The 27452-nt window shown below is 44.5% G+C and overlaps 1 protein-coding gene across 4 annotated transcripts in view; it reads right to left on the minus strand.

The window, feature by feature from the left end:
• LOC138304159 (calcium-binding protein 5) overlaps positions 1-27452 on the minus strand; it is a 332696-nt gene that overhangs the window by 169786 nt on the left and 135458 nt on the right. For 3 of the 4 annotated variants that reach the window (XM_069243975.1, XM_069243974.1, XM_069243977.1), the window contains 2 exons: positions 11993-12154; positions 10791-10821 (listed from right to left, as the gene is read on the minus strand). In XM_069243975.1, coding sequence (XP_069100076.1) covers positions 10791-10821; positions 11993-12154 — 193 coding nt within the window. The remainder of the gene's footprint in view (positions 1-10790; positions 10822-11992; positions 12155-27452) is intronic. The other variant, XM_069243976.1, reaches the window with a different exon arrangement.

Below are 27452 nucleotides of genomic sequence, written 5' to 3' on the forward strand. Positions count from 1 at the left end.
CTGAGCACACGGAATCACTGTCCTCTCCTATGCAGATGACACCCAACTCATCCTCTCCCTCACCCGCTACCCCACCAATGCCAAAACCAACCTACACGCCGCTCTCCTAGACACCACCAACTGGATGACCACTAACCACCTCAAGCTCAACTCAAACAAAACCGAAATCATCATCTTCGGCCCCAACAAAACCACATGGGATGACTCCTGGTGGCCCACCGTCCTAGGTCCCGCACCCACCCCCGCAACCCACGCACGCAACCTCGGCATCATCCTCGACCCCTCCCTCTCGATGACACAGCAAATCAATGCTCTTACGTCCTCCTGCTTCCACACACTCCGCACTCTAAAAAAATCCTTCAAATGGATCCCCCCAGAAACCAGAAAGACAGTCACCCACGCACTCATCAGCAGCAGACTGGACTACGGCACCACACTCAAACTCAAACGCAAACTCCAAAGAATCCAGAACACAGCCGCGCACCTCGTCCTTGGCCTCCCCCGTCACAAACTAATCTCACCACACCTCAAATCCCTTCACTGGTTCCCCATAGACAAGAGAATCACATTCAAGATCCTCATCCACACACACAATTCCCTCCACAACACCGGCCCAACCTACCTCAATGAAAGGGTAAACTTCCACACTCCCACACGCAACCTCCGATCAGCTGACCTCACCCTAGCCACAGTCCCCCGCATCCAGCACACCACCACAGGAGGCAGGTCTTTCTCCTACCTCGCCCCCAAAACCTGGAATTCCCTCCCCACCGACCTTCGCAAAACCAAAGACCTACTGGTCTTCAGAAAGAACCTCAAGACTTGGCTGTTTGACCAGTGACCTTCCCTGCCCCCCCCCCCAATCCCCTCCCCAGCGCCTTGAGACCCTCAGGGGTGAGTAGCGCGCTCTACAAATTTCTTTGATTGATTGATCGCTACCTGCCTTTGGATTGCCCATAAATTAACACACCACATTGGCATATTTAATTTCTCAAATAAATCTGCAGCAATCTGTTTTCCACTAAACCATGTGTTGTCTGAATTATTTAATTCCTTGTGGGCTAAGTAGTCATTTACAAATGTTTGCTGGGGAGGGTTGGGGATGCTGGCTCTAGCCGGCTGCCCGCGGCACACACACAGTGCACCTTCCAGTGCTCCTAAGAGGTGCGGCCTCCTTAGTGCCGCATTCAGACACACTCACCTTGCAGTTCTCTCACTGGGACCCCCGGGGGAGTCCCATGTCCGGCGCTCTCCTCTCGTCATTTCCGGCACCTAGCAGGCTGGGGTCAGTAGCTCTCCTCTTTGTTTTCCTACTGGCCCAGCAGCTTAACTAAACTTGAGGGGCCACCCTCCTGACTGATTCGGGAGCTCTCAGGACCGGGTACTGACCTGAAAGGGGGCACATGGAGTTCGGGCCCCCGGCATGGCAAGGGCTGTGGGTAGGGTGACCACCCGTCTGTAAATTTCACGGACTGTCCGTAATTTTGCCCTGCTGTCCGTTGTCCGTGATGAAAGGTTCAACGGACGGCATTTGTCCATAATTTTAGCCTTTCACCTAAAGGGCAATGGAGGCAGGGTGAAATTATGGGCAGATCAGTTTCCCCAGCTGGACTGGAAGGCAGGGAGTCTCCTGTGATCTGAGGGAGGGGAAGACAGATAAGAATCAGACCTTCTTACCAGGGGGTCTCCTTCCCTAAAGACATACAAATATGCCCAACTGGTAAATCTGCAAATACAAAGGGGCTTGAAAACCTGCATTGACTTTACTAAAAGGAGTCACTTGAAGTTTTCTGGTGGCAAAGATATTTCTTTTAGAGAGGTATTGTAATGGTGTTCGAAGGTGATCTGTGGAGTGTGTGGTTTTAATGGAGTGTTATAAAAATTTTTAGTACTAGGTATAAACTGTATATTATTCAAATCTGTATTTGAGAAGCACTTTTTTTTTACTTAACCGAAATGTATTTGCGCATTTTGTAGCAGCCTTTATTATGATGTAATTTTATTTTTCATAGTTCTTTCTGGTACTTCGGTACCTCATAGTACTAACAAACATTGGCAAAACAATAGGTCTCATCTACGAAAGAGTTATTGTCTTTGCTTATGTGTTTTAGCCATAACCATGTTATACACCAGAGTAGCTGCTGTTCAGCATGGCTTAAAGTTAGTCGCATAGTTGTGTGGAGTGGAGTAGAGTGGCATAGGAGCAGTGGCGTAGAGCCCAGTGGTGCAAAGTACAGTGCAGTGGGGTACAGTGCAGTTGTTTAGAGTGCGTTAGCGTAGAGTGCAGTGGTTTAGAGTGCAGTGGCATGGAGTGGCGTGGGACAGAGTAGAGTGGCATAGAGTGCAGTGGAGTAGAGTGGCATACATTAGAGTGGCAGAGAAAGCAGTAGTGTAGGGTGGTGCAGTGGCAGAGTGCAGAGTAGACTCATGTTGCAGGGAGTGCAGTGGCATAGTGTAGAGTGGTGTAGAGTAGAGCAAAGTGCTGTAGAGTGTAGTGATGCAGAGTAGAGTGGCATAGAGTGCAGTAGTACATAGTACATTGGTGTATAGTACAGTGGACGCTGCAGAGTAGAGTGTCAGTGCAGTGATGTAGAGTGGAGTAGAGTGCACAGAGAGCAGGGGCGTGGAGTGCAGTGGTACAGAGTAGAGGGCAGTGGTGTACAGTGCAGTTGTTTAGAGTGCATTGGTGCAGAGTGCAGTGGCATAGAGTGGCATAGGGTAGAGTTACATAGGGTAGAGTTACATAGAGTTACATAGAGTGCAGTGGAGTAGAGTGTCATACAATAGAGTAGCAGAGAGTGCAGTAATGCAGAGTGGTGCGGTGTCATAGAGTGCAGAGTAGACTCATGTGGCATAGAGTTCAGTGGTGTAGAGTGGTGCAGAGTGGAGTATTGTAGAGTGGTGTAGAGTAGAGTATAGTGCCTAGAGTGCAGTGGCGTAGAGTGGTGTAGAGTACAGAGTTGCAGAGTAGAGTGTCAGTGCAGTGGTGTAGAGTGGTACAGAGAACAGTGGCATAGAGTACAGTGGTGCAGAGTAAAGGGCAGTGGCATACAGTGCAGTTGTTTAGGGTGCACTGGTGTAGAGTGCTGTTGCATAGAGTGGCATTGGGCAGAGTAGAGTGGCATAGAATGCAGTGGAATAAAGTATATTGGTGCAGAATGCAGTAGTACAGAGCAGAGTGGTGTAGAGTATAGTGGCGGCCAGAGCAGTGTTGCAGAGTGCATTGAACTAGAGTGCAGTGGTCAGAGTGGTATAGAGAACAGTGGCGTAGAATAGATTGTTTCAGAGTAGAGTGCAGTTGCATAGAGTGGAGAGGTACAGGGTAGAGTGCAGTGGAATAGAATGCAGTGGCACAGAGTGCAGTGGCATAAAGTAGATTATTTCACAGTAGAGTGAGGTGCAGGTTAGAGTGGAGTTGCATAAAGTGGCATAGAGTGTGATGGCATAGAGTAAAGTAGTGTAGAGTGCCGTGGCATAGAGTGCAGAGGTGCAGAATAGATTAGAGTAATGTACAGTGTATTGATGTAGAGTGCAGGGGCATAGAGTTGAGGTTTACAGAGTAAAGTGGATTAGCATAGAGTGTATTAGTTTAGAGTGCAGTGGCGTACAGTGCAGTGTTGCAGAGTGCCAGAGAGTGGAGTTGAGCGGATTAGATTGGTGTTGCCTAGACTGGAGTGGTATGGCGTGCAGAGCGCAGTGGTGTAGAGAGGCGTAAAGTGCAGTGGCATAGAGTAGAGTGGTACAGAGTAGAGTAGAGAGGCATAGTGTGAAGTAGCATAGAGTGCAGTGGCATAATGTGGAGTGGTTCCGAATGGAGAAGAGTGCAGTGGCATGGAGTGGAGTAAAGAGGAGTGATACAGAGTAGGGTGCAGTAGCGTGTAGTGGTGCAGAGCAGAGTGGAGTGCATTATGGATGATATGCTTACACACTGCCATTACAGACAACACATTTTTTATTAAAATGACCATTACATTTGCGCAGATATACAGTTTTTCAAATCAAACTATAATGTGCACAGACGATGATGTGTGGAAATTGCATCACCTAATGCAATGATTTGTTTTAATCATGTAAAGGTATTTGTTTCCAGCACAGTTCAGAATTAACAAAAATGTGCTTGATTTGTACTTCTAATTCTGATATATTCCGAAGTTTATTTAAATGTTGTCATGTGATAAAAAAAACTTTTTTCTAACCCCAGTATCCAGCAAGATTGCCGCATAAATCCTCTCACTTTGAAGTCAGAGAAAGGAAAGTAAACACTAAGGGCCAGAAGTAGCAATGTCAGGATTTGCGATTCTGAAATTGCGAGTCGGTGCGACTCGCAATTTCAGAATCGCAAATCCTAATGCAGAACAGTGTTTCAGACACCATCTGCGACTCGCTATGGGGTCGTAAAGACCCACCTCATAAATATTAATGAGGTGGGTCGCATTTTGCGACCCCATAGAGAGTCCCTGCACTCACAGGGATGGTGGCCTGCTGAAGTCAGCAGACCTCCATGTCTGTGACTGCTTTTTAAATAACGAGTTGCAAAATAAAAAAAATAACGCAACCATTTGGTTTCGTTTTTTCAGTGTAGGCAGTGGTCCATTGGACCACTGCCTGCTCTGAAAAAACATTAACAGCAACATTCACAAAGGGGAAGGGGTCCCAAGGGCACCCCTTCCCTTTTGCGAATGAGTTACCACCAGTGTGACACTGGTGGTAACTGAGAATTGCTTTGCGACCGCATTCGCGGTCACAAAGCAATTCTGCATTGTGATGCGAGTCGCAAATAGGAAGGGAACACCCCTTCCTATTTGCGAGTCACATTCACAATTTGTAAGTCGGTACCGATTTTCGCAGTTTGCACCATGCAAACGGCTTCCTACATCTGGCCCTAAGTTCCCACCGAAGACAGAGCCTGACATTTGACTTTGTTCTTTGAATGCACAGCAAATATGATTAGAAAAGAACAAGATTTACAGGCCTGTTTACAGAAAGGGAGCACTCGACAGGATACCGTAAATAAGGTTTTGGCAAGGGAAGGGACGAATTCAAGCTGCATAGCCTAAAACAAATAAAGCCAGCAAATTGAAAGCAACAAAGTGTGAGTTACAAACCACAAGGTCAATGGTAAGCAATGGGCAGAATGCATTCACAAGGAAGCACTGTGAATTTACTTAAAGTGACACCTGTGGGATACTTTGTGGGGAAAGTCCAGTATTTTAGTCCATATCTTGCAGAGGTTTGGCTACATCAATCACCCAGGTAGTATGACGAGAAGACCAGGAGTGGTTTCCATGTTGCAGGATAGGTCTGTACACCCATTCTATCAGTATACCACCATTTCCTATGGTACAAAGCTTCTCGCATAGTGCTAGGTGGCAGACATGAAATAGGGCATTTAATGATTATTTAAGGTGGTTGTAAGTAAGGAGTTGACTGGGGTGAAGATGGTAGTCTGCCACAAGGGTTTGGAAATTTAGTAGCTCACTGTTCAGAAACAAAGTCCCCAATTTTAAGACACCTACAACATGCCACTGATGGAGTTGCTCTGAGCACAGCCATCCTGTGCGAGCAGGAAGGCATAGCAAAGGTAGTGCAGGAGCATAGGGTTTCTTCGTGTCAGTGAGTTTACAGGTTCTGGCAAGGCAAGAGAAAGACGTGCATGATAACCCCGGATGGTGATCCGTAGAATGGTCAGTAGAAAACAATGAGCAGTGCATTAAGCCTTCCTTAAAAGTCTTTACTGGTAAACCCCATATCAACCTGGTTGGAGGTGGGCAGAAAGCCAGTGAGCCACCCATTGGACCTGTGCAGCTGAATAATAGCATTCTAAGTCCAGAAGACCCAATCCACCCGCAGTCATAGTTAGCTTTAGAGTCAAAAGAGCTCCAGATGGCGCCGCAGTGACCAAATCAGATGTGTGGCCTGTCTGAAGAAGGAATGAAGGACGAGCAGGGGAAGGTTTGCAAAATAATACTATAATTGGGGTAGCACACCATCTTCACTAGTGCCACGTGGCCTTTACAGAAAGCAGAAGAAAAGACCAAAAAGCAAACTGGGCTTGGAGGGACCGTTCGCTCTGACGAGATTTTCATCCTGGAAATCAGTGTAAGAATGGTAGATATTAATCACTAGGTATCAAAAGGTAACTGGTTCCCAGTCTAATCTGAGATCTAATTGTATATGAAGGCGAAAACAGTGCCATATGTTAAAGAAACACTAATTAAATTTTCAAATTTGTAAATTGTGTTTGTGCAATTTACATCCCAAATATTTTGAAGATTCTATGTGTACTTGACACTTAGGGATAGCACAGATCTCTAGTTTGGCTTTTGCTCAATTTCAATACCATTTAAAGACATGGACAAAGCGGGCAATTGCCTTGCACAACCTTGCAAGGGGTCTGGCCCCTGCTCATCCTTCAAAAGCACTAACAGCGGACCATTGCACCAGAAGAGTTTGCCAAGGTGGATGGGTGTTGCTTGTTCAACCACTTGACAGTGCCCCTTCTGTTTCGCTCCTGTGTGCAGAGACAACTCCCCAGGTACCCAATACCTTTGAATAGTCTTGGTGGACCCATCTTGTCTGATTTTAGGACTTGTCCCACCTTGTTCTTCTCTTCTTTATCCAGTTTTTAGCAACAACCCTTTGAATTACTTGCTGTGGATCACCCATTTAATCTCGATTTCATCCTCCTCTTTTATTATCTTTGATTGGTAGTCTGGGCTCCCATTTCTGAGATAAATGTAGAGTCCCATTCATACACTCTAATGCAGTGAAACTACAGACTAGTTATGGGTACATCATATCCTGGCATTGGGTGTGAGACTGTCGCCCCCACACCAACTGCCCTGCCTCTTTTAAAAAAGATATTAGGTTGAAAGTCCATGGGCGGTTGAGGTAAGCCAGATGTTTTCATTCAATTTGTTTAAACTAGCATAAGGTTAATTACCTTAATGTTTCCCAAACTGTTTGCCAGGGGTTTTAAAATGTTCAGAAACATAATCAAAATATAGCTGTTACTTTCTCTTCAGGAAAGATCGGATGGCCTTGCCGCAGTACTGAAGGGCATTAATTTACTACTGAACAAGGACGTAATGTGACACCTGAATGTAGCACACCAGGAGGCAATCACAAAAGGTCCACAGTGAATGAATAGTGCTATGTTAAAAAAGAGTAAATAAATGCACTGACAACATAGTGAGGCATGGCCTCTCTTGCGTGTGTCTGTAAAACTGACGTTTGTTCTTGAATTTTTGTCCTGACTTTTGACCCTTTGTCCTGAATTTTTGTCCTGAACTTTGACCCTTAGTCCTGAGTTTTTTACAGTCCTGTCCAGAATTTGCCTCAATGCCAGGTGGTCACCCTAGCTGTGGGGACCTTTGTTACACCCATGTACTGGCCACGCTGTCATCCCCCCTATCCCGCCCCCAACGTGCCAGCTGTGGGGTTTTGCTTTCCTGCTGAGCCTTTTGATTGTGTTGCTGGCGGAGTTATAGGACGATTTGTAGGCAGTTTGGCACATAAGGGTACCAGCTAAGGAGGCACAGCAGGGGTCCTCTATGCCAATCTCCGGGAGTTTCTACGGCAGAACTCGGGGATGCAAGCAACGGGGCCCCGTTAGTCGCCCGGGCAGTTGCAAGCATGAGCAACCGGGGGCTTGCTTCAACCCAGAGCAAAGCATGCGGTGCTACTATTTTATTCCCCTTTCTGAGACTTTGAAATGGGAGTGAGAAAATTACTAGGGCTCCCAGCGATATTGATATTTGTACGATGCGCTAATACATAACTAAATTTCTATAGACTTTGTTTGCTCCCTGGAGCCTTATTTCGACCCGCGAACACAGGTAATTGCACACAGACAATTTTTGCGCTTATTGTTACCCGTGCTGAGCGAAAATTGTTCTCTGTTGGATCGCATAGACCCAGGAGAGAGTGAAAACAGGCTCAAATAAAATGTAAGTACGTTATACCTCATTTTTAACACGCCCCTTGTAGGCTGGCTTCAAAACATATCTGATACGATACCTGGCACAAATGTAATTTGCACATCGGTGTTTATCTGCTTATTTTTTAAACGCACTTTAAATGAGAGACCATTTTGTCTTGGTGGGATAAAAATGGTTCTAAAATAGTTGCTGCTGTCAGTCCCCAAAATGCATGAAATGTAACATGAAATCATGGTACTGATGTAGGGTGACCACCTGGCATTGAGGCAAATTCTGGACAGGGCTGTAAAAAATTCAGGACAAAGGGTCAAAATTCAGGACAAAAATTCAGGACAAAGGGTCAAAATTCAGGACAAAAATTCAAGAACAAACGTCAGTTTTACAGACACACGCAAGAGAGGCCATGCCTCAGAATGTTGTCAGTGCATTTATGTACTCTTTTTTAACATAGCACTATTTATTCACTGTGGACCTTTTGTGGTTGCCTCCTGGTGTGCTACATTCAGGTGTCACATTACGTCCTTGTTCAATAGTAAATTAATGCCCTTCACGGCAAGGCCATCACCCCTACCCAAATCTACCCGATATTTCCTGAAGAGAAAGTAACAGCAAAATTTTGATTATGTTTCTGAACATTTCAAAACCCCTGGCAAACAGTTTGGGAAACATTAAGGTAATTAACCTTATGCAATTTTAAACATATTGAACAAAAACATCTGGCTTACCCCAACCGCCCATGGACTTTCAACCTATTTTTTTTTTAAAGAGGCAGGGCAGATGGTGTGGGTGACAGTCTCACACCTAATGACAGGATGTGATGTACCCATAACTTGTCTGTAGTCTCACTGCACTCTGCGCCAATGGCACTCTAAACAACTGCACTGTACGCCACTGCCCTCTACTCTGTACCACTGTACTCTACGCCACTGCTCTGTGCCACTCTACATCACTGCACTGCCACTCTACTCTGCAGTGTTGCACTCTCCACCACTGTACTATGTACTACTGCATTCTATGCCACTGAACTCTGTGCCACTCTACTCTGCATCACTCCACTCTACAGCACTTTGCCCTACTCTGTCCCACTCTACACTACACCACTGCATTCCCTGCAATGTGAGTCTACTCTGCAATCTATGCCACTGCACCACTCTACACTACTGCTCTCTCTGCTACTCTATTGCATGCCACTCTACTCCACTGCACTCTATGCCACTCTACTCTGTCCCATGCCACTGCACTCTAAACCACTGCACTCTACGCTAATGCAGTCAAAACAACTGCACAGTACCCCACTGCACTGTACTTTGCACCACTGGGCTCTACGCCACTGCTCCTATGCTACTCTACTCCACTCCACACCACTATGACACTAGCTTTAAGCCATGCTGAACAGCAGCTACTCTGGTGTATAACATGGCTAATGGCTAAAACACATTAGCAAAGCCAATAATTATTTCGTAGATGAGACCTATTGGCTTTGCCAATGTTTGTTAGTACTATGAGGTACCGAGGTACCTGAAAGAACTGTGAAAAATACAATTACATCATAATAAAGGCTGCTACAAAATGCGCAAATACATTTCGGTTAAATTAAAAAAAAAGTGCTTCTCAAATACAGATTTGAATAATATACAGTTTATACCTAGTGATAAAAAAATGTATAACACTCCATTAAAACCACACACTCCACAGCTCACCTTGGAACACCATTACAATACCTCTCTGAAAGAAATATCTTTGCCACCAGAAAACTTCAAGTGAGTCCTTTTAGTAAAGTCAATGCAGGTTTTCAAGCCCCTTTGTATTTGCAGATTTACCAGTTGCCCACATTTGCATATCTTTAGGGAAGGAGACCCCCTGGCAAGAAGGCCTTTTCTTATCTGTCTGCCCCTCCCTCCCAGCACAGGAGACCTCCTGCCTTCCAGCCCGGCTGGAGAAACTCCTCTGCCCCTAATTTCGCCCTGCCTCCGTTGCCCTTCAGGTGAAAGGCTAAAATTACGGACAAATGCCGTCCGTTAAAGCTTTCATCACGGACAACAGACAGCAGGGCGAAATTACGGGCAGTCCGTGAAATTTACGGACGGGTGGTCACCCTGATGTTTGAAACGGGCTCTTTTATCAAGTGATTTCAGACGTGTCCCCAAATAAAGCTCCATAGGCTCATTAAGAGCCACGTTGCTGTCCATCAACTCCTTTGTGTTTTCACATAGTTAACACCTGTATGCAGATAAATGGGGAATAACTTGAAATGGTAAGGACCCTTCCTGAAAGGTCTATAAGCACATCGAGGATCACATGGGCATGTCTGCAGTGTCAAACTAAGACTCAGGCCCGCACAGAGTGCGTCAACTGATGTAAAAAGCAGGCTAAATGTGCAGAAAGTATTTTTCTTTACATTTTTGTGAGATTGTTGTATTTATATTACACGGTGTTGCCACAATGAAAATGCAGTAATACAATTACAACTTGTTTGTATGGGATATCTGTGCCCACCTACTACCAGTGCTGTACTAATACACGAGGAAACCCTTTGAAAAACACCACAGCACAATAGTCACCATTTACGTCGAAATTTGGAGGCACTTTACGATTTCTGTCTGCAGTAACGCTGTTACCAAAATCGTGAAATCACCACTTTTTTTACTGTAAGCCAGGAAAGGCCTCGAGTACTAACCACATCGAATGGCAAAGGGATAAGAATAGAGGCAGAGGAACAGAGGCATTTGATCCCCCGATAGACCATAGACACCACCCGCAACCTCCGAAAAGATAAAGGGGTGCAAATGTTGCTTGTTACTCTAGCACCACCCAAAAAATGACAAAGAAATAGTCCAAGCATTTCCTTACCTTCAATTTCATCTGTACCAAGCTCCCGGTACTGGAAAGAATGGACAGGGAGAGAGCGTGAGGAAATAAGGGTGAGAATAAATACAAGACAGAGTGGAAATAAAAAAATGGTTTTTTTTGGGGGGTGGGGGGCGGCGGCAAAATCGTGGCGAGGTGGAGAGAGGGGTAAAGTTGGGTAAACAGAGAGAGAAGTGAAAATGGGAAAGTAGGGCGGATGGAGCTAAGAACGAACAGGGAAAGAGAAAAATGTCGATGGGAGGAAAAAGGGAAAGTGGAAGAGGCAAGATATTAGGCAGCGTAACAGGAGGTAGAAGGGGTCATCATAGACAGTATATGCAAACGACGGCCAGAAGAGGCGCGGAAAGTTTATAGAGAGGGGAGGGTGGAAGGAAGAGGTGTAAGTGAGGATAGAGAGGAGAGGGACAAGAGAGTAAATGATGGGGGTGAAGGATCAATCGTGAAAAGACATTGGAGGGAAAAGAGGAGCAGGGCACGCGGAAAAGCTCGAGACGAAACAGGAAGGTGACATGGAAGGGGACGCGAGGAGAGACAGGGATGAAAAGAAGAACGGAATGACGGAGAAAAGTCGAGATGAGGGAGAGAAAAATAAAGAGATACAGCGAAGTTGTTATAAAATGAGATACGTGGATATAGATCAATGCAGCATTAGACTTTTTAAAAAAAAATATTTAACCTGACATTAGTCAACACAAATGCCTCCTGACCTCAGGCTTCCGAGAGCGAGGGTGGGGAAGTTGGGGGGCAGGGGGGTTATGGGGATTACAAACCACCTAGTCCTAGCCCAACGGCCTCCACCACTTCCAAACCCGGGGCCTTTCATTCTGGAGATCACACAAGTGGCAGATTTCTCTGTACCTTTCAGCAGAATTCATTGTTTCCCCCAATGTCAATCCCCCATCCATGCCCTCCTCCACCCATAGACCTCCCTCCCTCTGTCCTATACTGGTGGGACCGTCTCCATCTATTTCAGCCCAGAACACTGGTCATCACCCCAGGCTTCACTTGATCTCGCTTTCTCTCTTCACATCTCTCTCCCTCTACATTTTTCGTTCCCTTTCTCTGGCTCTACATCCTCGTGCATCGTGGTCTGTACACAACAGCAACAAGAGTGACACAGCATAAGACACAACGGGACACAGGCATGTGTGACTCAGACCCGTTGTCTTGACACAAATGCTCACCCCCTGCTTCTCGGCGATGCCCTTGCGCAGGAAGATGCACGCCGGGCCGAAGGGGTTCTGCATGTTGGGGCAGCCGTGGGCCAGGGTGAGCAGCGGTACAGTGAACTCGGGCTCACAGGATCCCAGCCTCCTCCTCAGGCGCGAAACCGGGCCGTTGGCTTGCTTGTGCCGGCGGGAACAGAGGGAGAGAGAGGAGAAAGACTCGAATATATTGTTTTTAAGAGAAGCAATGATTAGAGAGCTCGATGCTGCGTCATTAGTACCTTTCGGATTATAGCCTCCCCCTCCGCCCACCCCAGCCCTGTGACATCTGCCAGTTAAATCTTGCTCTCTAAATTATCTTTCAAGATAATGCCAGCTGCATGATCTGATAGCCTAGTCAGCCTAGCCTGACTGTACCATGTGCGGGAGAGCTCCAGGAACACAGCGTACCCAGGGTCCGCTGTCAACTCGTACGCCTCCCATTTCCATCTCTGCACATACCTCCATCCTACCCTTCTTCTTGCGTCCACCTACTCAGCGACCCTACTCTTTAGTTGCTTCCCCTATTGGCAGGGCCACTGGAATTATGCACCGGGAGGGGCGGGAGGACTCAATTATTCGGTAGAGTTGATTAAATTGTGTAGCAAGAAAAAGCTAATTATGCAACAAATGCAGCACGTTTGTTTGACAGTATTTTGTGTTTTCGACACTTGGTATCCCTGAGCAAAGATTTTAACTCAGTATAAGTTTAACAACCAAATAAAGTAATAAAGAACTGTAAAATGACCAATCAACCATTACAAAGGGCCTTCCACTGAATTGGAACACTTGTTGCCACGTTTGTCGTAACTTTTGATCCTACAGAGCAAAAACAATTTTTTTGTGAAACTCTGTAGATCAGGCTTCTCCAACCAGTAGCGTATGAACTACTGGTAGCTCTCCAGCCACCAGTGAGTAGCTCTCCTGTATGCAGTCCAGCCTATTAAATTAGAAGCTTTTGTTAGGCTAAATTAATATGTATCTATATCAAGACAGAAAAGTGTGTTTTTGAGATGAAAATGTGTATATTTTAAGAACTCCTAATTTCCAAAATATATTTAAACCTAATATTTGACTGATGAATATACAACATTGGGTAATGATTATTAATAATATTACCATGGTGTCACTGGCATTGCAGCTATCGCTGTTATGTATTACCCATGTAGAGGTATTTCATATTCAAAAAGCCTTTTTGCATCACTGCTGGGAAACCTGCACTGAGGTGGTCACTGCTGCTAATCTTGCATATGTCAACCACTAATTTATTCTTGTCTGATGTAGTCAATACTAATAATATTAGTAGCTCGGGTACTTTCCATTGAACAGAAGTAGCTCTTATTACTGAAAAGGTTGGGGCCACCTGCTGTATTTTAAGCAAAGCCATAATTATGCAGAAAGCATAGCAGAATCGCATAATTGCTGTGGCCCTATCAGACTATTGGGTCTGTAGGCTCCAGCTGTGTGTCACTTGAGGCTGACATGTCTTTGACAAATGGGCCCTCTGTAGATCAGTCAAACTATACTTTTTGTGCTCAGTGTGGATTTGTGTTTGTCATTGTACAACATATCATATTTTTCTCATTTAATATTGGGAATAGTTTTTTGGCCACTGCAACCTTCGCCCTTTTACTGTTGGACATTTTGCCTATTTAGGGTGGCGATATTTGTTCCTGGAGGAAATATACCCTTTACCAATTACGCTTTTCGTGTGTGGTTGGTATTGTTCGAAGGAGGCCTTCTCCGACCGAGGTATGAATATTATGGGCATGGAAGCCCTTGTGCCAAGATAGTGAGAAAAATCAGAGCAGAGATCAAAAGGGTCACTGCAACACTAAGAAACGGGAAATATTTGTAAATCTCTATAAGGAAAATACAGCCAGAAAGTAGATACAATGCAGCAACAACAGTCCTTAAATTATGTTATAAACATCCTCGTGTATAAGGGCAAACATAGAGCAAAACATAAGAATTTGCAGAACATAAGAATTCACAGATCACTTTGGTAAGAAATACCACTCTAAATGGGAACAACCATGAGCTGTGCAAAAATAGCATGGCAACTGCTTGGAATTATTTTGCTTAAAGCATAAAAAATAATTCAGATAGGACTGGCTAGGATGGATGGTTATTTGCAAATGGTTTAAAAGCTATTTAAAGATGGAAGTGTCTGATAAAGCAGTGAGAAGTGGGCGGAGTGTGAGAGGGCTCAGTTGGCAAGCATGTGCTGGAGAGGCTATTTTTTTTATAAACAGAGCAGAGGGTGCAGGACATGAGATGGAAGAAGAGCGAGAGACAAAGGGAGAGGGGGCTAGCAGAGCCCTCAAGCACTGGAATGCATTCATGCTTCCAATAAAAACTTCCAAACTTCTGAAATGCTCCTTCGGCAGGGAGCCCACAAGAATAGTAAAGAAAACCACAGAATCAGGAACAGGGAACTGAGATAGACAATAAAGCCATTTAATCATGAGCAAGGGGTAGACTCCGAGCCCACTGTAAGTCTACGTTGGATAAAACAAGCCAGTTTCCAACAGGCAGCTAAAGGTGTCTGTAGGAAAAATCTAATAAGAGAGAGTTGATGCACTCTCCTGGTCATAAAACATTTGCCCCTTTACTGGGAAATGTTGTAACTGCCCCTTTAAATGAATCTGAGTCCCAAGCAGAAAGTGCTGCCACTGTCCATTTCCCAATTAAAGCGTGGCATTAGAATGGGTGATAGTTTTCTGCCCCTTATTATATGAGACAGGACGGGCATGAGGATACTGCTCTGTCTACTGCATCAGTAATATTAAGAACGTAGTTACAAACTACAACCTGCACAATTAATATGTGTTGACATCTGTACTGTACATAGCAACAAACAGGCCACATGTCATACTTGGAGCTTTCACTCAGTCTTGGCTTTGCACTATTTGCATTTACTTAGTGAGTTATCACTTACAGGTCCCAGTATGATAACAACATTGTAATTTAAAGGTGCAATTATTTGAATGTTCACTTCTGGCTGAAGATGCAGTCACAGCTGCTGTCAGGAAGGGGTGGGGGGCAGAGGGCAGCACGTGTAGCAGAGGGTATAGGGGGCAGTAAAAAAAAAACGTACCTGCTCCTTCATGATCTCCCACTCCTGCTACAGCCACCTCTTGTGTTCTTCCCTCCCCAACCAATCCTGATGCTTCTCTCATGCAGTTACACAGCATGAAAGAAGTGCAGCGATTGCCATGAGTGGGCAGAAATGCCATTCAAGGAGGGAGTGGGGCACTGCGCTTGGTCTCCATCTGGCTGTAAAATATAGCCGGGTGAAGAGTTTCTAAGTGTGCATGTCAGTTTGGCTGGCCTCAGATGACCAGCCAAACTGACGTGCACTTAGAAGTGCACCACTACTCGTCCTCCACTTGCTGACATGGAGGAAGCTGGCCCTGCATCACCATATGAAGGTGAAAAAATAAAGGGATAATAAAATACTTTTATTATGCCTTTATTTTTCTGCTTTCAGCAGCGGGCGACGCTTCTCTGTCATAGCGGAGGGGCCACCCTTGTGAAGATGTAACACATGACGGGTGTTTACCAGTTATAAACATAAGTCAGCTACTCAAGACTGAGCACGCTCAGAGAAGTGTGGCACAATGGTTAGAGCAGCAGACCCTGAAACAGAGATCTGGCTCAAGATCAGGGTTCAAGTCCCACTTCGGCAGGTCTTCGGCTCAATTCCCTTGGACCAGGTAATTCTCTTGCCTCGGTGCCTAATCTAATTAATGGGTCCCACTCTGCAACTCTGGGCAATAGCTTGCTTAATCTCCACAATGGCCCCACCAGCGCTTGGATGCCTGGCTTCACCCTGGGGGTGCCCAGGAGTGGGCACCTCACAGGGAAAAGCCAGGAGGGGTTCCATAGCAGTATGAGTACAGCGCCTTGAGACCCTAATGGGTGAGTAGTGCGCTCTACAAGTGTAAAGTTTACAGTTTTACGCTTGTATTGAGAGAGCTATGGCATTAATCAGTCTCCTCCACTTAGTATTTCACAACATAATGTCAATTTGTTGGAGGCCTGAATGTTCCTAGGTCTGTATGGGTCAAGCAGACTTATAGATACAATGTCATCAAAGTCAGAGTTCTCTTTATTTTTTAGAAGGTGGTTTAGTTTATTTTAACAGCTAATACAAAGAACAGAATGTTCAATATGTGTACTGTGATTTCATATACTTTCTGAATATTTCACTTCATCCAATACAAGAATAGAGAGTTAAAGACCATGCATAAAACTGATATGAATTTCAATATGCACAGAACGTTATGCATGTTACAGTAATTTTATGTCTCCCTTGAAAGTTAGAGGTTCAAAGAATATATGCTATTAGTTAAACCCACGGATGCTTGAATTCCATTCCCATAGCCATGGCATTTTTTCCGTAGTAATGATTTCCAGTACTTGCCACATAATTCATCAATTACACCATATTAAACAGTTTTTAATTATAAAATTGTTTCTAGCTCAAATTGATAAAAAAGTAATATAAGTGCTTCACACTTAGGACAGAATGCCATACTAGATATGGCAGAATGAATATTTCACATGTCAGCTTTTGCCTACTGCATCCGGTATTTAAAGAGGAAATACTTTTATTCAGATGCTAACATACCATAATAATGACATGGTGAAGGAGTTTTGTTTTTCTCAGGATACGCCTTACATACTTGTTAGGACAGGAATATACCCTGCATGGTGAACTGGTGTGAACTAAATCCCTGAGTGCCCAACAGCTTTTAGAAGAAGTACCCTGACTTTTTACTTTGGCCCCGGCGTCATGTACTAACTACTGATACATGTATGTTAGTACTGTGTGTGTGTGTCTGCCTGGATGCCCTTGGTTTAGCATGACACGACAGGGAGGGTTAGGTTCGCTCCTCTAGACAGTTGGAGTGCATTGTCTGGATATTTTTGAGGTTGGCGGGTGGAGACCCAGAACCTGAAGTGAGAAGGACAGAAACAGTGACACCTAGAAAAAAAATCCATGAAGATTTTGTTAGCATCAGACTTCTGATTAGTTCTTCCTGCACACTGCTATTTAGCAGATCACAGAGGCAAGGGCTGGGACTGTAGTTTTTATATTCAAGGTGAGGAAGTTTCTAGGCCAGATCTTCCCTTTTGTCTGTACCCGATGACTGCTTCAGTATGGCTGATGACAATCAGGGGTAGCAATCTCACACTCATTGTGCACATATCTTTGTTACTCATTCTTGGTGCAATTTCCAGTGGAACCTGATGCAAGAAGCATCATTTTACACAAAGGCTGTATCTGATGAGCAACCCGAGGTCACTTGAAAGCACAAATGTGAATAAAAGTGGAACAATGAGACAGTGGATTCATCATTGTGAATAAAAGTGAAATCAAACAACCCCACTTGGTTTCAGTCCCAAAGTCGTCGTGACCATGGAACGGAGTGCTCCACCAAGGACTTGAAGAGATGTTGCAACCACAGCTGGTGTTTGCTTTATAGTCAAAGTCTCAGAGGTGAAAGGGCATCAGCTGAAGTCTCCACTCTGCTGAAGGAGCCGGGGTTCTGCCTGAAGAAAACTAGAAGCCTGCCAGTCCAAAAGAGAGGGGGAGCAGTGTGCCTAGCCCTGAAGGGCCAGAAGAGGAAACTATCCTGGAAAGAGATGCCCACCGTGTTCCCAGCCTGAGGCACACCGAAAAAAACCTGCTAAATTTCAGAGAGCGATCTTGAAGTAACCTATTCTGAGAAGAAGTTGTCTGATCTCTGTGCATAGTGCTAGAGAAGCTGCAATGAAGTCTCTTCTATAGCGTGTCAAACTTGCTGACTGCCACCGTCTAAGTGAATGTTGCCACCACCACTGCCGAAATGAAGACCAAAATGTCACTGAAGCAAAAAGCCCCAATCCTGCCTGGTGGCTGTAACTGCCTGAACGCCTGAAGAGGACTAGGCCTGGAGGCTGCAACTACTGCCAGCCAAAGCACCAGTTCGGAGTTGATTCCAGAGGGTCCCTGCTTCTGCAGCAGGAGCCTGCATGAACCCGTCCTTGGAGATCAACCAATGTAATGAACAGCCCTGGTGGAGTTCACCTTGTATGAGCAGGAATACTGCTCGGTCACACCACACAGCTCAGATAGCCACTGCACAACAACAGGTAACGGAAGGGCCTATCTGCACATGAGGATGACAGAGACTAAGCTGCCTGCAAATGAGACCATCATGCTCACGTGAGACTTTGTGGGGTACAAACAACCAACCTAAGACTTTGAACTCAGTGGCTTACTTAATTCATGAAAACTTTGAGTAATCCACACCTGTGTCTAATCCTTGGCTACGCCCTAGCATAGTAGGGATGGTAATAGTTTAGTCCGGACTTTAGCTGGAAGAAAGAATGTTTCCTGGGAAAAGTGGTGAGTATAGTGCCTCATAATTTTTAGAACAATGTATGACAATCCAGTATAGTGGATTTATTTCATTGTATAGTATTCAGCTGTGCTGTGAGATTAAAAGTACTGGAATTCTTAAAAGATAACCACTGGCCATGACATTATATTTTTGTGCATTTTGTTTGACTGTTGGGTTATGAGCTCTTGCCCTGTAACTATTTTCCTGAGAAGCATGTGACTGCTTGCCCTTGCTATCCTGAGTGTCAAGTGCAGAAAGGGTTGCGCTTGGAACAGTTTGCAGAGTCAGAGTAGGACAGGTGTCAGGGCATCAGAGGCAAACAACCTCAACCCTTGCAGTTGGAGCCCAGTAGCCCTCCTCTTTCCTCAACCCATCTGAAGAGGGCCTGAAAAAAGTAATTCAAAAGGAGAAGGAAAGCGTGATTCCTTCCTTGTCGTGAAAATGTTGTTGCTTCACTAATCATGCAAATTCATGTCAGTCATAACGTTGTCATTCTCAGCCAGGTCCCTAAACAGCCTGTGGGTGCTAGAGAAGACCAGGGTGCTCTAATCAACAAAGTGACCTAGTGGCTGAATATTACAGGGGGGTATTTCAGATGTGCTTAAAGTATCATTCTATAACGAGGACTTGGTGGTGGGTCTTATGGCAGTAGATGCACCCTAAATCTGTAATGCAAATAACAAAATCTCGATTAGCTACAGGATGCATAATAATATGCAGGACCCCTCAGTTTCAGGCAATGCTTTAAATATGGAAATTGCAGCACCTACTAGATCAAAAAAACTTAGAGGCCAAAGTTTCCCTAGTGCCAGGAAAGGCATGTGCAGGGGTAAGGGAAAGGTGAAACGTTTGGGTAATTCCCCTACTGAAGTAGGCCCCTGTAGGAGAACACCCCAGAGCAATAGCAATGTCATGCCACATACAGCGGCACACAGAGAAGAACCCCAGAACAGGATCCAAATATTGTCATGGAATGTGGCAGGGATCAGAAGCAAGTTGTTAGAGGCTAACTGAGGGCAGCTTATTGAGGCACATGATAGTTGTCTCATTCAAGAGACTTGGAGCACTGATCTCATTCTTAGTAATTGCTATTCGGGTTTTTGTATAAAAGCAGTTCAGCCAAGAAGAGGGAGACCGTCTGGGGGCCTAGCAATTTGGGTCAAGGTTACTCTACAATGTATAATTACCCCTATCCACAAAGACTCATTATATCTACTAGCAGTTAACCTGAAACTCCTGTCAGATATGACCCTTAATTTCTTCATTGTAAATAGCCAGGTGGAATGCCATTCAGGTGATACAAGTGCACTAATGGAGCTGGATGACCTCCCTAGTGATTCTAATATAATTGTAGCTGGGAATTTTAACGTCACTATGGAGCCACTATTAGCGTATGCCCCTGAACTAACCCTTGAAATAGATTCTCATTGGCAGATCCCTCAAATTGATCTCTCATACGCTAAGTGGACAGCACAAGCAGCCCAAGCTATGGCACTGACATTTAACTTTGACCTCAGATTGGCTAATGGAAGAACCCGGGAAACACCTGGAAGAACGACTCCGAAACCACGAAGTCGTGAAAAACGAAAGCGAAACAACGCTTTCGTTTTCCACGACTTCTTGGTTTTGGTACCTTAACCACACATTTCTGAACCACGTACATGCGTGATTAAGGTACAGAAGAAAGGAGTCAGAGTCGATGCGGTGAAGGAGGACTGTGGCTGTTTTTTTGGGGGGGCTCGGGGTGATTAGGGTTTGGGGGGGTCAGGGTTTAGGTTTAAGGGGTGGGTTGGGGTGTTTAGGTTTTAGGTGCGGGGTGGGGACTCTGGTTATTTTTAGTTTTTGGGGTGGGGGCTGGGTTGATTAGGGTTTAGGGGGAGGGGGTGGGAAGCGTTTAGGTTTAAGGGGTGGGGTGTTTAGGTGTTAGGGGCGGGGTGGGGACTCAGTGGTTTTTTAGTTTTTGTGGTGGGGTGGGTGCTGGGGGTGATTAGGGTTTGGGGGGAGGGGGTCAGGGTTTAGGTTTAAGGGGTGGGTTGGGGTGGTTTAAGTTTTAGGGGGGTTGGGTTTGTGGTAATTTTGGGGGTGGGGGGCTAGGAGGGAAGCATGCTGGAACCGTGCATGCTGATCGCTAATGCCTTTACAAGGAATGTGTTTACAACGCTAAAATCGTTGTAAACGCATTCATGGTTAAGGCATTAGTGGTTAGAACGAGGTTGTTGTTCCGACCTCGTTGTTGAGCCACGGGTGCTTGAAGCACCCTTGGTTCCAACATATAACCGAAGTACCCTATTGGACTGAAAGGGCAAGCCCGCCTTTAATCAAGTAGGCCACTCCAGCACAATTGAATATATCCTGATTAAGGTCACCCATTGGCCCTTTGTTAAGGATATGGAAGTATTAGGGAGGAAGAACAGTGACCACAATACACTTTCCTTATCATTGGAAGGCGGTGTGGCATGCAAGCCTGTGTGTAATGGGCACCCAGATTTGGGGGAGGTCTCATATACCAACAATGGTGAATCAATTAGGTAGAATGGATAGCTAGACACCCTGATGTGCTTGAGGAAGTCATCGAAATGGTTGAGGCTGTAGTAGTGAATCTAACCCACTGTGCTGTAGAAAACAGAATAAAGATATTTCCAGAAGACCATGATCAGCTCTACCACATTAGAGGCTCTTGAGCCACTCAGGGAAGGACTGTGAAACTAGATTCTAAAGGGGCAGCTTGATAACCAAATCTTGTAGGGAAGCCAAAGCTAACCTCCTTATCACAAATAAGGCAGGTTGTAGAGACTCTCTTGTAAAGAGAAGACTACTGTATAGGAGAGAATTGGAGAGGGCTGAGAGAGATTGGGAGAGCTATTTGTGGGCCTCTCGCCATGATGCCTTCTCAATTAAAGATAACAACATCTTTTGGAATACCATTGCTGTTTTTGAGAGGGGAACAAATAGAAATGTAGAAATCTATGTTCAACCCCAGTAGTGGGTTAGCCACTATGGCAACTTCTATAGGGATAGAAGTAACTATGGCTGAGGTAGGTTTAGAGTGTCCTCCTGAGCAGGTTTACTCCGCAAATAGCGATTTTATCATTTTAGTACTGGGGTTAAATGAAACTTAAGTTAGCAATTAATTTCTGTCCGCCAGCAAAAGCTCCAGGGCCCAACAGGATCCCTGACAATATCTACTTGCCTAAAATGGAAGTTTTGGGATCTTACATTAATCTCCTGTTTAATTCAATCTTGGCAGGTATGGAGATCCCCAATTCTTGGCAATTTGTGGAGATCATTCCTGTACTTAACAAAGGGCATCATAATGATCTGGACTATTACAAGCCTATTATCCTGATAGATGGTGTACAAAAGGTCTTTTGTAACAAATTCTTGCCCATCTTGTAGATTGGATAGGAGACCATGAAGTGTTATCAGAATTCCAGGTGGGCTTCAAAAGTAAATTTAGTGTAGTCTACAAGGTCTTTCGCTGTAGAATTATCTACTGGAAGACAGCCTTAATCAATGGGGGCAAACTATGTTATCTTTGTCATTGTCCCTAGAGCCATGCTTTGGACGGTCCATGAGGAAATGGCTATCACAGCCAATACCCTGAGTACACTGATTCAGCTCCATGCACACAACTATGTGCAAGCGAGGTGGGATGAACACAGCCAACTGACAGATACGTTTTGTATAAATTGTAGGGTTCGACAAGGCTGTGTTCTGGCTTTCACCCTATTTTTGTTGTATATCAATGGGGCGATGAAGTGCCTACACGAGTATGGGCGTGATTCCCTAAAGGCAGGTGGCAGGAGAGTTCCCACCCTGCTTTTTGCAGATGACACCCTGTTGCTTTCTAAGTCCCCACTGGACCTGCAACAGCTCTTTGATCATTTTAATATCTTCTGTATGGAGAGGGAACTGGAACTGAATAGTCTTCAGCCCGGTTGGACAAAGGGGTACAAAGAGGAAAACGAGAGTGGGAAGCAATACAATTGACCAAGTCCCTCACTTCGATTACTTAGGTGTGAGGCTTACATAAAACCTTAACTGGGACATGCAGGTCCAGAAACCCCATCTAATCATAACTGAACATGCAGTTTCTATAGCTAAAATCTATAGGAAAACTATTTTCAGGAGTGTTGCACCAGTCCTAGAAATTTATAACATGAAGACCTTAGGTGCAGCCCTCTATGACAGTGAAATATAGGGATTTGCTGACACCCAAATTCTTACTACAGCCATGAATAGGCTTTTAAGGTTGCCTTTTTGATTACCAGTAAGTACCTCAATGACACCTCTTTGTTTTTATTTGGCTCACAGACACATTACTCAGAAAAATAAGTGTAGAATGCTTCCCTACTGGTATTGATTGTGGTCATCAGTAGAGTTAAGCTCCTATTGTGCGCGTCTGAAAAACCTCATGTCTCCAATTTGTGTAAGTAAAATTCCATGGCTGTATTCCATTCAGTTGCTCTTGGGAAAACGGAGGCTGGAAAGCGTTTTGGCCTTCTCCTGAAGTGACTTGTGCAATTGCAAAAGCAAGGTTAAAAGAAATTTACTGAGAATTTGCATCTACCTAAACAAATATATCCAATAGTTAATCCTTGAGTAGGGATTTCTTAGATGTAAAATCACTGTCATGGTTTGAGTCAACTATAGATGATATTACACTCCCCACTGGTTCGCAGATGGTACATTCAGTTCAGACACAGGACTCTCCTGACCAAGCAATTTTGTAGCAAATGCTCTAGAGATGTACCAAGGGATACCTTATGCCTATTCTGCAGAGAGGCTTTGGAATCTTTATTGCATATATTGTTCTTTTGTACTGTGTGCAGACTCCAAAGAAGAATGTGGGCAGCTCCCTCAGGAATCTGGGAACAGGCCGCTACAAGGAGGCATATGGAACCTTCTCAACTGTTCTAAGCAGACCAATGTTTTTTTCAATTTCTTGGTATTTATTGTCTGTATGGATTTGGCGCACCAAGTATATTAAGGCAGCCCAGAAAATGGTAAAACCTTTGTAAATCCTTGATATGAGACTGGCTTGCTGGAGTGAGCTATTTATAATATGGCCTAGCACTTTATTGCTATTAGGTACATCTTGTGGATTAGCACTTTATTGCAATTTGCCCATCTTGATAAAGTGCAAAGCTCCCTTTTTGCTTGTCCTATTTTAACTTTTCTGTCTTTTTATTGGAGTCAATCTATTTTAAACTTTTAAAATGTTAGGGACATGTAGACTTGCTACTAGACGATGTGTGTTTTATTACTGAACAATCTTTTTGATCTCTGAACTTTGTATGCTTCTGCGAGGAGGTTTTTATGTCTTCTTTACTTATGTTGTACTTTTATGCTCTTGGAGATCGAAATAAAGTTACTAAACATATGCAAATTTATGTTAATGTCACAGACACAGTTCTCAAAGCAAAAGTTATTTTACAGACGATGTTCACAAAGCAGCAGTCTTGTAAAGAGGTCCTAAACATGTTGCATTTCTTTTTAAGCTTTGATGTCCTGAATCCCAACCTACCTCCAAGGGAGGCAGAGTCATAATGAATATCATCATCAAATACTTTTATTCAGTTTTATCATTTCAACCATAAAAAAACAAATAAATATATATCACTTAAGAATCTCGACAGATTAAAAATCACAAATTTTAAAAACTTGAAAATACATTCAAGGTATCATTTCCCAGGCAAAATTTCAATAATAAATAAAAACGTATAAATAAAAGGAATTTACACTGTTCCACCAGGTTATGGCTCCCTTTAAAAAGGATCCTACCCATTGACACACCAATACGTCAGAGACCATGTGGAGGCACAAAAGGGCTGGGCGATACAGCACAAAGCCCCTTTCCCTCAACACGGGGAGTAAAAAAACAACGCCTAAAAGGTGCAAAAAAATCACAAAACAGAGTAAAATGGATCAAGGTCTATAGAGACACACCATCACACGGGCAAATTTGTATGGAATTTGGGTCAAACAACGGGAAGCAGAAATTGCTTCTGATTACTCCTAGCCGAAAGCGGGAGATGAGAGTCCTTTCCCATACGTTCCTTATCTCCCAGAGGTACGCCTCTGGTCCCACCACCGTTTTTATTTATTATGAAATCCCTCACTGATTTCTTCCTTAATTCCTCAGCCTCCCTCTTTGCTCCTAAGATTTTGAGAAGATTCTCCTTTGCCCAGCGTTTATCAGAGCATGTTAATCCCTCTGGTGCATTAAACATATCTGGGCGACCAAGGGATATGGTTACTTCTCTTATGTATGACAGCTAGGGAATATCCCTCGCGTGATCACATAACATACAGTCAAGCAGGATTTCCCTATTTAAGGATGCAGACCCATTTGTCAAAATGGAGATCCATAACAAAAAGGAGATATCTTAATAGCATCCTCTATAAAATCCAAATCCAGTTCAGCATGCAAGCAAAAGCCAGAGGTGTTTTGTCCCCCTCCTAACAGCCTTCTATAGAAACGATTTTCTTCTGTCATAGGGGCACTGCTATCTGAGTGACCACAGAGTGGTGCCCCAATCATTAAAACTGGGAGATATTAATGCCTGTATACTTCAAGGAGGGGCTTAATAGGTTTATTACCCACTCTTGCGGCAAACTCAAATGTAGCGCCTACAGTGGCATTAAAACGCACCCCTCTCCTGGAGATACAGGATTTCCAGGTTTCCTTTTCATCAAAGGTTACCCCTAGATAGGGGAATTCCTGTACCTGGCATATTACTTGATTGTGGATCTTCAGCCCCCTCACCCTACTCAGGGGTTTGCTATACACCATAAAGTGTGAGTTGCTACTATTGAGCTCTAGGTCTAAAGCAGACATGAAGTTTCCATACTCCTTTACCGCCTCACGGAGGCCATTCATAGTGCGGCCCATACGAACCGCATCATCCGCATAGATCAAAACCGGGACACTCCTACCATTGATTTGGGAATATCCTTACATCTTCCCACTAAGAAGTCATACAGCCCATTTGTGTATAAAAGAAAGAGGGTGGGGGCCAAAACACACCCCTGTTTTACACCCCTACTGAGCCCAAATGATTCTGTGCATTCCCTATTCGACCCACACCTCACAGTTGCATTTTTTCTTAGGTGGAGATAACGAAGCAGCTCCACAATTTGGGAATACAGACCCATCAGGGTTAGCATTTCCCATAACTTGCTTTGATTCACCTTGCCAAAGGCACAGCTGAGATCCATGAAAGCAAGATACAGTGTACCCTTCTTTGCTTGCGTATATTTGCCAATCAGCATGAGCAGATTTAAACATTGCTCTTGAGTTCCAAGCCCTTCCCCAAAACTATGCTGCACCCTGCTCAGGACCTCATTTTCAATCATCCAAACCTCAATGTGCCTTACCACAATTCGTCCCAAAATTTTCACTGTGGAGTCAAGAAGTGAGATTGGGCGATAAGATTTTGGGTTACTGCGATTTCCCTTTTTATAAACGGGGACAATGCATGCCGATTTCCAAGAGGTGGGAATCCCTGCACTTACTGCTGCATTTAGAACATTGAGCAATATAGGTGTCCACAGCTGAGGGCAATATTTATATAAATCCATGGGAATGGCTTCAGGGCCCGGGGCTTTATGGCTGGCACTATCCAGCAAAGCTTCCATCACCTCATCGAGTGTGAACCTAATAGCCAAGTTTGGGGGGTGACCATATGGTTCACCCATTTCCTCCCCTTGATTGCTCCACAAAAAGATCCTACAGAAATGGCTCACCCAAACCTCAGGGGCGATGTTGCAGCCCAACCCTTTTGATGTTTCTATCTCGAAGGTGCCCCTATTTACAACCTTCCAGAATAGGCCTGGGTTCCTGATGCGTGACGCACGTTCCAAGTCCTCCCAGGCCTGCTCCTTAGGCTGCTGTTTCCTAACCTTCAAAACAGATTTATAGTCAGTCCGCGCTCTACTCACATGGGCCTTATGGCTGTGCCTTTAGTGCCTTCTTCAGGGATATCCTCACCTCATAACACGGCTTACTAAACCACCCCCGATACTTAGAAATAGGCTTAACAGCTGTGGTCATACAATTTTTACAAGCTCCATTATCACTGAACACGGCATCCATAACTTCCCCTGGTAAGGGGGATTTGGCCAAGAGGGTCCCTACTATCAAATTTAGATTTTGGCCTACCACCCTCTCTACTACTTGCGGGATGTTCGCCTGTCTCCATCCAACTCTCTTTCCCTGATCTTTTATTCTCAAAGAAACCGGCCCTCTAAACACTGGTTTACATATATTCAAGGAGAAGTTAAAGAAAATCATAAGAGGGTTATGATCACTGAATTGCTGCTCTACCACCTCATCATACATGGCCAGGTTTTTCAGAGATGGGGACACAAAGATGTAATCAATTGTCAACCCAGCCCCTCTACCAACAAAAGTTGGGACCTGATGTTCACCTGCCACTTCCAAATTGCATATATTCATGAGACCCAGGCTCTGTAGGCCCTTAATCAGGGTCCTACTCCTCGCATCCTGTGTTCTGTCAGATAAATGTATCTTATGGTCCTGCTCAAAGGGGTTCCCCAGAGTACTATGGCCCCCTATCTTCGCATTAAAGTCATCTGACACAACAGTACAGAATTCCAATCCAAACACCTCCAATCTACACTTCAATGTCTGCAATACTGAAAAGAGGGCCCCAATTTGGCATCCAGAATCCCATACAGCATTGTAGAAATGTACCAGCAGAACATTAACCTTACTTGGGAAGACTACCCATATGATTAGGAGGCCCTGATGATTACAGTTAATTTGGTATGCTCTAGCTATTTTGGAAGACTGGATCAGAGTAACAACATCCTTTAGGGCGGCCTCCATGAAGCTGCTCAGCCGATACTGCAAACCTTTGATATCCATCCCACAGTGTATGCCCATCAGGCCAGGTTTCCTGGAGTAAAAGAAAATCAAAATATGCATAAACTTTACCCATTGTTCATCTAGAAGCTTAGTATCATACCGTGCCACATCCCAAGAAATTAGACGAAGCTTAGAAGTCTTCCCACTCTGA

This window comes from Pleurodeles waltl, chromosome 7 (genome assembly GCF_031143425.1).
Source record: "Pleurodeles waltl isolate 20211129_DDA chromosome 7, aPleWal1.hap1.20221129, whole genome shotgun sequence".
Classification (NCBI taxonomy): domain Eukaryota; kingdom Metazoa; phylum Chordata; class Amphibia; order Caudata; family Salamandridae; genus Pleurodeles; species Pleurodeles waltl.